Source organism: Schistocerca serialis, chromosome 3 (assembly GCF_023864345.2).
Source record: "Schistocerca serialis cubense isolate TAMUIC-IGC-003099 chromosome 3, iqSchSeri2.2, whole genome shotgun sequence".
Taxonomy (NCBI): Eukaryota; Metazoa; Arthropoda; class Insecta; order Orthoptera; family Acrididae; genus Schistocerca; species Schistocerca serialis.
Window position 1 is genome coordinate 841,993,110 of NC_064640.1, and position 14,415 is coordinate 842,007,524.

Here is a 14,415-nt window from a genome sequence, read left to right on the forward strand (position 1 = left end):
GCATTCCATGAGCTACTACTTGACTGGTCTCAAAAACACACTCTGCAAAGCATAATTTTCGTAACAGAGAGCTATGTATCGTTTTAAAAACTGTTAGGTCTGGATACAGGACAGAATGGTTGCTCTCTGACCAACAGCAGACTTTTTTACTACTTGGTCCATTAATGCAACACTGAATTGAGAACTACACACAGGTTTACGAAATTCGCCAATAAATCCTGTATGGAAACGGTTGGTCTGTTGTAAAATTCGAAGGATTGCTTCACATGTGCAGGTTCAATGCTTATAAGCTATGCTGCAGAACTAAACATTACCCATTTAGATCCGTTGTTTAGTTTTCCGGAACTTCTGCAAATTTAATAAGTCCAAGATTTGGTGAACAGATGGTGGGGATATCACTTTTTCCCCCAAAAAACGGCCTTCGGCCTGATGTAGCATAACGTGGTGTATATTATGTAAACACGGCAGATGAGCATTTCTTTTCCGAAACTTTTGACTTCTCTGAAACTTGCTCAAGTTTTATTTTACGAGGGTTATTCGGAAAGTAAGGAACGATCGGTCGCGAAATGAAAAAAAAAACAGTGAAAATCTGATGAAGCTTTGCACAGATGCGTTAGACACTGTGTCTAGTACGCCCGTCGATCGCATCATGTCGCTCTGTTCAGTTCTGAGCTCACAGTGAGAACGTAAAGATGGCTAAAAATTAGCATCTCCCGCCAAGTATGAGGGCCTGGCGAAAGATTTCGCCTGAAACTATGCAATCCACATAACTTAACTGTCATACGGTTTGTTCTACATGACAATTCTCAGCCGCACTCTGCAGGGGCAATGAAGATGCTCCTGCAGTGTTTTCGATGGGAAGTGTTTGATCACCCATTATACAGCCCGTAATTGGCTACCCCTGAGGTTCATTTCCGCTCAAAGGACCTGCTGGCTATTAAGACAATATTTTGACACAGACAACGAGCTGCAGTCCAGAGTAGAAAATTCTTGAAAAGCACTGGCGGCTGTCTTCTATAACGAGGTAATTGAAAAGTTGGTACAACACTACGACAGATGTCCTAAGTATGAGCAGCGACTGTGTAGAGAAATATCTGAAGGTGTAGCTAACCGTTGCAAATAAAACAGTTTTGATGTTCACTGTGGCTTCCATTTCGCGAGCTATCGTTCCTTACTTTCCGAATAGCCCTCGTATTTCTCCCCTCTTCTATAATAGCTTTGAAAATGTTTAGAGGCTGTATAGTGTCAACGAGTGCAAGTTGTCACGTTCATCTCTGACAACAGTCACAGGTCTACTGCGAGTGTATGGAGCATGCGAGAAGCGAGATTAGAAATTAACGTCCCAGCGATGTCCACGTCTTTAGAGACGCAGCAAATCCTCGGAAAGGACAAAGAGGCAGAGGAAATCGGCCATGCCCTTTCTACAGAATTCGCCTTATCAGTGTAGTGAACTCACAAGAAATCTGTATACCGCATGTAATTGATCGCACGTTTATTCATTACTGCACACCTGCGGCAGCAAAACACGAGCGCGACCCTGAACGTTAGTACCAGTTAAAGATTTATTTTTTACGCGTCCAAGAGTAAATTTCCTAGTAGAGTGACGTAAAAGCAGCCACTAAGGCTGCTGGCAGCAGCAGGGCTAACACCTTTCCTGAGTGGGTCGAGATAAAAAATGCAAATAAATCATTCCGTATGAAAACAGCAGTTTTCTCAAGTTAAATCAAACTGAGCAGATAGTAAAATAATCGCTACCTCCAAATCATTATTGTGAGCGAGTAAGCCAGGCGATAGGGATTTAAGTTGTTTTCTTTTTACGGAATGATTGACTCTAGAATCGCGTCATTTCAGACGAACCATTCATAACTTCGTTTATTATCGAAGTTCAATGGCTCTGAGCACTATGCGACTTAACTTCTGAGGTCATCAGTCGCCTAGAACTTAAAACTAATTAAACCGGACATCACACACATCCATGCCCGAGGCAGGATTCGAACTCGGCTCCAGACTGCAGCGCCCAGAACCGCACGGCCACTCCGGCCGGCTATTATCGAAGTAATAGGACCACTAACTGTAGTGGGAGGATCGCATTTCACTAGGTCAGTAGGAATGCCTATGACGCGTGATTCCCTACCGTTAACACTCTTCGCTTTGATAGACCGATGGCCGAGGCAATCCAACTTCAGGTCGATATAAAAAGATAAAAGCAACAAAAGGGGTGTTGCAGCAGCTTCTCCTGAACGTGAGTCGAGTGGACTAACCACTGGGTCAGCTGGTTCTGTTATGCTATCCCGTGTCGTACCAGCATACAGACCACATGTAAAAACTTGTGCTGCTAAACAGAATGCTGATAGAAAAATAAAATTACTAATAATGCTGGAGGAGGTGGAGAGCACTGATAAGGACTGTGTCCTCTGAAAGTTATTACTCCTGGCGGAGGTTCGAGTCCTCCCTCGGGCATGGGTGTGTGTGTTTGTCCTTAGGATAATTTACGTTAAGTAGTGCGTAAGCTTAGGGACTGATGACCTTAGTAGTTAAGTCCCATAAGATTTCACACACATTTGAATATTTTTGAAGGTTATTACAAAACTTACTGGTCTATCTAGTGGACGCAGGGTCCTGGGAACTACATATCTACATCTACATCTACATTTATACTCAACAAGCCACCCAACGGTGTGTGGCGGAGGGCACTTTACGTGCCACTGTCATTACCTCCCTTTCCTGTTCCAGTCGCGTATGGTTCGCGGGAACAGCGACTGCCGGAAAACCTCCGTGCGCGCTCGACTCTCTCTAATTTTACATTTGTGATCTCCTCGGCAGGTATAAGTAGGGGGAAGCAATATATTCGATACCTCATCCAGAAACGCACCCTCTCGAATCTTGGACAGCAAGCTACACCGCGATGCACAGCGCCTCTCTTGCAGAGTCTGCCACTTGAGTTTGCTAAACATCATCGTAATGCTATCACGCTTACCAAATAACCCTGTGACGAAACGCGCCGCTCTTCTTTGGATCTTCTCTATCTCCTCCGTCAATCCGACCTGGTACGGATCCCACACTGATGAGCAATACTCAAGTATAGGTCGAACGAGTGTTTTGTAAGGCACCTCCTTTGTTGATGGACTACATTTTCTACGGACTCTCCCAATGAATCTCAACCTGGTACCCGACTTACCAACAATTAATTTTATATGATCAATCCACTTCAAATTGTTCCGCACGCATACTCCCAGATATTTTACAGAAGTAACTGCTACCAGTGTTTGTTCCGTTATCATATAATCATACAATAAAGGATCCTTCTTTCTATGTATTCGCAATACATTATATTTGTCTATGTTAAGGGTCAGTTGCCACTCCCTGCACCAAGTGCCTATCCGCTGCAGATCTTCCTGCATTTCGCTACAATTTTCTAATGCTGCAACTTCTCTGTATACTACAGCATCATCCGCGAAAAGCCGCATGGAACTTCCGACACTATCTACTAGGTCATTTATATATATTGTGAAAAGCAATGGTCCCATAGCACTCCCCTGTGGCACGCCAGAGGTTACTTTAACGTCTGTAGAAGTCTCTCCATTGACAACAACATGCTGAGTTCTGATTGCTAAAAACTCTTCAATCCAACCACACAGCTGGTCTGATATTCCGTAGGCTCTTACTTTGTTTATCAGGCGACAGTGCGGACTGCAGACTGCTACGGCAGAGCCGATAGTGTAAACTTCTTATAAATCGATTTGATGCCTAAAAGGTATGTCAGCTGTGACAAGAGCACAATATGAGAACTGACATGCAATGTGGTCCGGAAGTTTTACTATTCCCTACGCCACGACGCACAGACCTGTGGCGGGTAGCAAGGAAAGCGTACAATGGAGACTGCGCTATGTATTGGAGCGCGGTTTCCTGTAAGGCCTTTGATTTCTTTGATATACTGATGACCACCTGCTGCAATACAGCATGGATTCCAGAAGTCCTGTGTAGCTTTCCAGAGGTACGCTAGAGGCAAGGCACACTAAATACGTATTGTCTTTTCAGATACACTAGGGACTTGAAGTCAAAACTAACGCGAGACGTGTTCGTTAGTTCGTGAAATAAGCCAGTGGTGTCTGACGTGTAGCAAAGATGAGATAATATGACTTGAGCACGTTACCGTCTACCTCAGAGCTCTACAATAGGATAGCTTTTTACTTACCAAGTGAAGCAATGTGCAGCGCAGTATTGCCCTTCTTGGTTGCGGCGTCAACTGAAGCACCTCGTTTCAGAAGTTCAGTGACGACAGCGACGTGTCCGTCTTTGGAGGCCAAGTGTAGGGCGTTGAGACCGTTCTGAAACAAATCATTACGGCTATTGATTCTTTGTGTTATTAAGTACGAAGCTACTGAGATGCAATTTATATGTGAAGCACAATTTAAGTTAGCTGAGACACTATCCGGTTCATACTACAGGGGATGAAATAAATTCAGTTAATGCTACTTTCCATTCCTGGTTTACACCCACATAAAAAATTTATTTCTCAGTGTTCATTATCTCAACCCTTTCACTGCGCATTTAGTCTGAGCAGCCGACTTGCATGTGCGCATAATTCTCAAGTGGTGCTATACGTACGACTGTAGCGGTCTCTGGAACCGCGCGACCGCTACGGTCGTAGGTTCGAATTCTGCCTCGGGCATCGACGTGTGTGATGTGTAAGTAGTTCTAAGTTCTAGGGGACTGATGACCTTAGAAATTAAGTCCCATAGTGCTCAGAGCCATTTGAACCATTTTTTGTAGCGGTCTATCGTTGTTATTGAGAAAAAATTAAGACGCAAAATGCAGTATTATAATGTTAAATTGTTTCTTTTTTATCTTTATAGCAAATACTTAATTTTTTCAAAAATGTACTTTCATCAGGAGAAAAAAATACTTAAGTTATTACATTATGAAAACTTCAAAGTATGGTATCCTTCGAAACAAAAATTCAAACATGAAGGTGCATTACATTTTATACAAATCATCGAGTAAAACAGAAGTGATTTCTGGCGTTCCCCAAGGTAGTGTTATAGGCCCTTTGCTGTTCCTTATGTATACAGGGTCTTACAAAAAGGCACGGCCAAACTTTCAGGAAACATTCCTCACACACAAAGAAAGAAAATATGTTATGTGGACATGTGTCCGGAAACGCTTACTTTCCATGTTAGAGCTCATTTTATTACTTCCCTTCAAATCACATTAATCGTGGAATGGAAACACACAGCAACAGAACGTACCAGCGTGACTTCAAACACTTTGTTACAGGAAATGTTCACAATGTCCTCCGTTACCGAGGATACATGCATCCACCCTCCGTCGCATGGAATCCCTGATGCGCTGATGCAGCCCTGGAGAATGGCGTATTGTATCACAGCCGTCCACAATACGAGCACGAAGAATCTCTACATTTGGTAGCGGGGTTGCGTAGACAAGAGCTTTCAAATGCCCCCATAAATGAAAGTCAAGAGGGTTGAAGTCAGGAGAGCGTGGAGGCCATGGAATTGGTCCGCCTCTACCAATCCATCGGTCACCGAATCTGTTGTTGAGAAGCGTACGAACACTTCGACTGAAATGTGCAGGAGCTCCATCGTGCATGAATCACATGTTGTGCCGTACTTGTAAAGGCACCTGTTCTAGCAGCACAGGTAGAGTATCCCGTATGAAATCAGTACATACTGACGAAACTAAAATGAGCTCTAACATGGAAATTAAGCGCTTCCGGACACATGTCCACACAACATCTTTTCTTTATTTGTGTGTGAGGAATGTTTCCTGAAAGTTTGGCCGTACCTTTTTGTAACACCCTGTATAAACGATTTGGGAGACAATCTGAGCTGCCGTCTTCGGTTGTTTCCAGATGACGCTGTCGTTTATCGACTAATAAAGTCATCAGAAGATCAAAACAAACTGCAAAACGATTTAGAAAAATTATCTGAATGAAGCGAAAAGTGGCAGTTGACCCTGAATAGCGAAAAGTGTGAGGTCATCCACATGAGTCCTAAAAGGAACTCGTTAAACTTTGGTTACACGATAAATCAGTCTAATCTAAAAGCCGTAAATTCAACTAAATACCTAGGTATTACAATTACGAACAACTTAAATTGGAAGGAACCCACAGAAAATGTTGTGGGGGAAGGTTAACCAAAGACTGCGTTTTATTGGCAGGACACTTAGAAAATGTAACAGACCTACTAAGGAGACTGCCTACACTACGCTTGTCCGTCCTCTTTTAGAATACTGCTGCGCGGTGTGGGATCCTTACCAGATAGGACTGTCGGAGTACATCGAAAAAGTTCAAAGAAAGGTAGCACGTTTTGTATTATCGCGAAATATGGGAGAGAGTGTCACAGAAATGATACAGAATTTGGGCTGGAAATCGTTAAAAGAAAGGCGTTTTTCGTTGTGACGGAACCTTCTCACGAAATTCCAATCACCAACTCTCTCCTCCGAATGCGAAAATATTTTGTTGACACCGCCCTACATAGGGAGGAACGATCACCACGATAAAATAAGGGAAATCAGTGCTCGGACGGAAAGATATAGGTGTTCATTCTTTCCGCGTGCTATACGAGATTGGAATAATAGAGAATTGTGAAGGTGGTTCGATGAACCCTCTGCCAGGCACTTAAATGTGATTTGCAGAGTATCCATGTAGATGTAGAGGTAGATGTAGAAATGTATCTAGTGTCACATCGTGTTTTGCACATACAGTGCACATTCTCTGAGTGATCTTCTTCTTTGGCATTCCTGGGATTAGCGAGACAACGGAGGTGCTCGGTTACGTGCAAGGGGTTATCACCGTAAGCCGATCTCCTTCCATGAAGGCCCTCTGCTTGCGGTCGGTGGTGAATCTTCAGGGCCTCCTTGATGAGTCTCTGCTGAAAATCGGATACTGAATTATTTCCTCCTGTTTGAATTTAATATAACGTATGCGCTTTCAGCAGAGACAGGTCCACCAAATGGAAAAATACTTTCTTATGCAGTTTTACAGTTTTTCGTACACATTCTAATGAACTTAGCATCATGTTGCTCCTGTCGACGTCCCCATATTTTCAGTGTAGATTATGATGCAAGCTGGCTTTCTTTTCGCTTCATTTGTGCTTCTCTCGATTTTGTCAATCGCTATAATTTCGCTTTTATGAGGAGTTGAAAGCATCCTCACTTCTCGCCTGTTTTGTCACGCGAGAGTAAGAAGTTTACCTGTTGACATAAACTCGATCTCTCATGAAGACATTTCTTCACGGGTTCTCTTCGCAGTAACACAAGCATTAGTCACTCTGTCACCCAGATAAGAAAATAACGCCGGGGTAATATACCAACTGTCAACATACAGCGTATGACCTTTATCAAGGTAGCATTCTATTGAAGTAAAAACAATGCTTCCATTTATTCGAGCATTCACACTAAAATCAGTTTTTTCTTTTACGTCCCTCACATAAATACGAGGGTAATCCCAAAAGTAAGGTCTCCTTTTTTTTTTATAAGTACATAGACCTGTTGATTTCTACAATGGTTTAATCAGTTTACAGCTTGAACATTTAACTACTTTTCGAGATAATCACTATTTCTGTCGATGCATTTTTGTAGACGCTGTGGCAGTTTTTGTTTGCCCATGTCATACCAGCTCGTCACCATGCTGTTCAGAAAGTTATGAACTGGCGTGATTGTTGCTTGGTCTCAGGTGTAAAGTGGTATGCCCAGGTTTCGTCACCCGTGACAATTGAGTCCAGAAAGTTGTCCTGTTAGGCTGCAAGGCGGTGAAGAAATACGCAGGAAGCATCAACTCGTTGCCGCATGTGGTCCTCAGTCAGTATGCGTGGCACCCATCTCGCGCACGCCTTCCGGTAGTTCAATGTTTCCGTTAAAATTCTGCGAGCGGTGCTTCGGGAAACCTCAGGAACCAACGTGCAGAGATCATCCAGGGTGATCCGCCGATCTTCACGCATGCTTTGCTCAACCTTCAACACTGTCTCCTCAGAAATTGACGGTCTCCCGCTCCTTTGTTCGTCGTGAATTTCGGTCCGACCTGCTGCAAACTCTCTACACCACTTACGAACATTTTTGACATCCATGCACGACTCACCATACACTTCCATCAATTGGCGATGGATTTCAATCGGTGCAGTGCCCTTTGCGTTCAAAAACCGAATAACTGTGCGCAATTCGAACTTGGCGGTAACATCCAGCGGGAGCTCCATTCTCAACGGCTGCCAAGCCAAGACAGCGCCTCAGCACGGCGTGCGCATGTTTTCACACAGCGCGTGAAGCACTCTTCATAACAGTGTGACCAACTGCCACACAAACAGAGTTCTGTACTTATAAAGAAATAGGAGACCTTACTTTTGGGATTACCCTCGTAATAAAGTCAAGAATGCATCCAGAAACGCAATCACACAACACAAAAATCTTTACGCCAAATTTATGGCGTCTGAATGGAATGTACTGCCTGAAGAAGACATGTACTTTTTAAAGGACTAAACTTTCATCAGTGCGCAAAGTTTCAAAGGGATGGAAGGCATCTGGATACGCTTTTCTTAAATGATCCACAGTTCTCCTAATTTTCCAGATTTTGTCATCTCCAGGGTCTTCATTGTTATCAAAAAGTGTAACATTCTTAGTAACAGAAGGTACCTTCCCCTTGGCATGATTTGCACGAACACTGCGGTAGACATTAACGGATCGTTTATCCAGTAACTGTTTTCATTTTTTCTCACTTGAGCAATCAGAAAATTTACTTTAGGAAAAAGTAAATTTCATCACTGTTTGTGGTTTCTAACGTCCCAGTCTTGATTTTTCACTGGCGTCGTTACAAAGGTGCTCGTAATATAAATTACATTGCTCAGCTATGCAGTTCGCAATTTCTTAGCTAAGAAAACTTGGAAGCAGGCACGTACAGTAGATGAACCATCTAAATTGATGATTTTGCAACCGGAATGACTGTTATCGAAATTATACACTTTGGGATCCAAATCAGAGTTTTTGTGTCTTTTAGCAGATTGTTCAGGCATACGCCCAGGCTCTTCTTCGGAATCGCAGGAAGAAGCGATGGTAACAAAAAAGCGATCTGCATTTACTGGTTCAATGTATGCTGGTATGCTCATATTTTGAAAATCTGTTGTGACGGATTCACCTGCAGGCTCATCGGCATCACTATTTGTCCAACCGTAATCAGCTAGATTAGGCATGAAGAAGTCCTCGTCGTCAGTTTGATGTAGAAGCCTCAGTAAACGGACGGCAACGTCGTGTCATTTTATTCGATAACACGGAAAGCGCAGCACACAAATTGGGTAATGTTACGATACCAGTGGCTTCTAAAGAGAATTCGGCATTCAATAAGTTGTCTTACTGGCCGGGGAAGTAAACGTTTGACGTATCTGTACGATTGTAGTACGTAACTACCGTAAATATTTTTCATACAAAGTCATATATATACGTCTGGAGCACTGAAACGATAAGCGTATATATACGTCCGGAGTAGTGGAGCGGTTAATGAACAATCACAAATGGTTCAAATGGCTCTGAGCACTATGCGACTTAACTTCTTAGGTCATCAGTCGCCTAGAACTTAGAACTAATTAAACCTAACTAACCTAAGGACAGCACACACATCCATGCCCGAGGCAGGATTCGAACCTGCGACCGTAGCAGTCCCGCGGTTCCGGACTGAGCGCCTAGAACCGCTAGACCACCGCGGCCGGCGAACAATCACACGTAACTTCATATGTTACCTATCGTATGCGACATACCTTAAAGGCATGTACAGTAAGTGTTTCTTTTTAACTAATCCTGGATTACGAGCATTTTTCTAATAACATCAATACAGAAATTCATTACGTCCGATTGGATGTGTAAAGTAACAACATGTTGGTCAAGACAGTACCATAGAACATGGCTGCACTGCAAAAAGTCCACTTCCGAATGGCATCTCACGCACCAGCTGTTGTGTAATTAGATGTAGACAAGCGCCAACGCTAACAATATTGTGCTATAGGGTACAGCCACACGGTCGTGTCTGGAACCTGTGGTTGCTACTTAAGGCACCATAAACTGTAGACTACCTCAGTAATATTGCTCATCATTTCATGGCTGATGGCTGCTGAACTTTCAAGCAAAACAAGTTTCTATGCCACGTATTGGAAAAATGTGATACGGTGATTTGAAGACGGTATTGATGAATTAGATTTAAAAGATTTCCCAATTTTCCGGATGTTAAGTGTTATACGTCAAATTCCTCAAAAGTTACCGCACAGTCTAAACAAATTGCACTACCTGTGTGTGAACGTAGGAGGTATCAGTCTCCACCCCTGTGCTAAAAACTTGAAGAACAAATGCTACGAAAAACTGCATCAGTTTCCGGTGCGGACGGTGGAATGTGGACTAACACGTACAATCAACTGCTTGAACATAATGTTCTCTTATCAGTAAGTGTTGAAATTAATAACGACCAGAGCTTTCACACACACACACACACACACACACACACACACACACACACACACACACACACACACACATCAGAGAAAGAGAGAGAGAGAGAGAGAGAGAGAGAGAACACGTTATACCACACAGTGTGTTCAACAGCACATTTCAAATGCTTCGTAGCTGCAGTCCAAATGAAAGAGCCAACAATGCCTTTTTGTTGAGCAATACCTACTAATACATTCGTATAGAGATGCTGAAGCGATACGAAAATTCAAAATATTTTTAAATTTTATTAACTAGCTGCCTACGTGGCGTTGCTGGGTATGTATTTATTCAAATCTTCTCCTTTATCCCCCTCTCTCAGTCCGTCTCACCTTTCACCCCCTCTCTGTCCATCTTCTGTCCCTCCCTCTCTCTGTCCATCTCTTCCTCTTTCCTTTCTCTGTCTCTTCTCTTCCTCCCTGTCTGTGTCCATCTCCTCCTTCGCACTCCCTGTATGTCCATCTTCTACTCCCCCTTCTCTCTCCACGTTATCACGCTCACATATTTCACATATATTTAACATACTTCACGCGTATTTGTACACATGTCTCCAGCGAATTTCGCCCTGCAGTTTCATTTTCACTCCGCTTAATGTTTAGGATACCGTATGTCCTGAACTATGTGCTGTGTAATGATATAATTTTGCAGGTACATCCATCCACTGCCATTTTTGGCTACTGTCTGAGAAATGTGTTATGAGTAGAATTAGTAGTAAAGAAGTAAGAAACTAAAATGGCATGCATGATGCAGCACTTATCATTCATCTCAGTCCGCAGCTTGTGGTCTGGTGGCTAGCGTTGCTGCCTCTGGATCACGGGGTCCCGGGGTTGATTCCCGGCCGGGTTGGAGATTTTTCTCTGCTTGGGGACTGGGTTTTTGTGTTATCATCATTCGTGACAGTGATAGATTGGACTGTGAAAAAAATTGGACTGTGTAAAAATTGGGACTTTGTACGTGCACTGATGACCGTGCAGCTGAGCGCCCCATAAACCAATCATCATCATCACGCATCTCAGTGTTTATGATATATCTCCTGAACTATGTATCTTAAAATGATTCGTTTCTCTATGTACATTCAGCGGCACGTGTGTCTCAGAATGTGTTGCGAATCGATTTAGTAGCAAAAAAGAAATGAATTAAAATGTCATACACGATGTCACAGTTTTTCACATATTTGACGTCAAATATCCCAAACTATACATCGTACAATGAGATATTTTCGTAAGCACATTCAGTGACATACATGGATGTGGTGCGAACAGAGTTAATAGCAAAGAAGTAATGAATGCAGCAGTTTTTCACGCATTTCAGTATTTATGACGTCATATATCTGGAACTATATGTCGTACACTGACATAATTTTTCTGGTAAATTCAGTGGTATCTAGGAATCCTGTCCGCAAACTGTGTCACGAATACCATTAGTAATAAAGACGTAATAAATTAAACTTTATGCTTCATGCGTCAGTTTTACTGGACACACAGCGAAAATAAAGTAAGCGATAAACTTTCGTCCTCTCATTATTTTGTGGGAGCTGTTGACGAAAAAAGTTCCGTAAAGGTCTGAAATTATGTCTAAAGTGTGTTGCTAGTCATTAAGTGCTCTCATTCTCAGATTCTTGATGACTGAAGTTATGGGAATTCGCGAGCTGTCGGCTATACTGCTTTTTGGCGCCCCCCCCCCCCCCCCCCCACAGCCCCTCTCTGATGGGTAGATGGTTCTTACACTTACAGAGATTCTTTCCAGACAGTAAGAGAAATGTGTACCAAGTCTAGCTGAAATCGGTCTTGTGATTCAGAACGAGATGTAGTAAATACATCCATCCATACGTATATACACACATACATACATACATGTTTATAATATTTATGGATTTTAGTCAGACTTCACTATCACTAGTTAGTTAGTTAGTTGCGTGTTCCATTGATCATCCCATGGTACGGTAGCCGTTATGATGTGGAACGTGTCAAGTGCACAATAAATGCACATATGAAACAAAATTTTTTAATATGTATATATTACAATACAGAGTTAAATATTAATATTTCTATTATTTACCCCATTCCCTTAAATGGCACAAAATGCATATACTATATTTACAGATTTATTTATTTCTATTCAAGAATTCATTTATGGTATAGGATTTGTCAAGGAGATATGATTTCAATTTATTTTTGAAGCTATTACTGCTGTCTGTCAGACACCTTATTTCATCTGGTAATTTGTCGAAAATTTTTATAGCAGCATATTTTACCCCTTTCTGTGCCAAAGATAGGTTTTTTCTGGTATTACAATCATGAATGTCACTGTTGTTTTTAAACTGGTCCATGTTGTTGAGAACAATTTTCATTAGTGAGTAGATGTAGTGTGAGGCTGTTGTAAGAATTCCCAATCTTTCAAAAAGATGCCCACAAGATGTGCGACTTTGAACCCCACACGTTATTCTAACCTCTTTCTTTTGAACAGTGAATACTTTTTGTTTAAGTGTTGAGTTACACCAAAATATTATTCCGTATGACATCAGAGAGTGAAAGTATGCAAAGTATGTTCGCTTACTAATTTCTATATCCTCAAAATTGACAGTTATTCTGATCGCAAAAGTTGCTGAACCTAGTCGCTTTAGGAGACCCAAAATATGAATTTTCCAATTAAGATTCTCGTCTATATGCACACCCAAAAGCTTAGTATGCTCTACCCAGTCTACTAACTTCTGTTGATGTGTTATATTTATAGATAGAATTGTATTTTTTCCAGCAGAAAATTGGATGTACCGTATTTTTTTCAAAGTTTAGAGCAAGCCCATTTGCAGAAAACCAATTAATGACTTTTCCAAAGACCTTATTTGAATCATTTTCAATTGGACTTTCTTTTACTGGATTAATAATGATGCTTGTATCATCATCAGACAGTTTCAGTTCAGCTTCCTGTTTCAGATAGGAAGGGAAGTCGTTCACATATATCAAGAACAGAAGGGGACCCATGACTGAACCCTGTGGAACACCTAATGTTATTTCACCCCAGTTAGATGAAGTCGCAAACTTACTTAAATCGCTTGACCCATTTTCGTAGATGACGTAGTACTTTGTGTCCGTCCTTTGCAACCCTATCCAACGGTATAGAGAGACGCATTGTTTCGCTTTAACAGGACTTTCACGCTTTGCTCATGGTGGCCACAAGGGATGGGGCATTAAGTCCGAGAAACACGATGCAATCGCGGTTAACCCTTTAACTGGGGGCGACGTTTACATTCGTTCACCATTCGCGTGTCTATTCCTAACTACGTATATACACAACATGAGTTGAGCCAGCAGGGGGTGCTAACGTTGAATGTACAAGGAGTTACACAATTCCTATTACAGACTTCTAAGGACAGTAGAGAGGACTTAATATTTACAGTTTTAATGAGAAACTCATGTCCGAAAGTGTACCGTTTGGTTACAAAATAAGTTTGAATCTGGTTTCGCATTCAAACCTCCCGCTTCACAGTACGCACACGAACGGAGAACGGCGCCGTTGTCAATCCCTGTTGTAATTATGGCATCAAATACGATTTTCGTCAAACTGCAACAACGGCTGCGAGAAACTGGTACGTTAGTAACTACGAGCGTTGGTTATGGTGCTCCACGGACGCGCCACACTCTTTGAAGGTGACGTTCAACGTCACGTGGGAGAGAACCCGACGAGGAATACTCGAAACATTGGCCAGGTCAGAGTTCACTGCCCCCGCCGCGTGCGGCAAAATTCAAACTGATGCGATCCTCAAACTAATTTTTTATCCAAAAGGTACATTTCCTTATCAAAAGTGTGGTCACTTTCGCAAACCCTAGAAGCCTGCAAGAAGAACTGTGAACGTCTCTGTATACGTTCCGAAGTATTCTTCGTAAATGCTTGCGACATGGTTACATGTCGTTGTTTACAGGGCTACAAGAATTTGTAGAA

General features: G+C 42.2%; 1 protein-coding gene across 1 annotated transcript in view; it reads right to left on the bottom strand.

Annotated features, from left to right (window-relative positions):
- LOC126471256 (ankyrin-3-like) overlaps positions 1-14,415 on the bottom strand; it is a 636,759-nt gene that overhangs the window by 328,356 nt on the left and 293,988 nt on the right. The window contains exon 3 of the mRNA XM_050099375.1: positions 4,196-4,328. Within this exon, the coding sequence (XP_049955332.1) occupies positions 4,196-4,328 (133 nt within the window). The remainder of the gene's footprint in view (positions 1-4,195; positions 4,329-14,415) is intronic.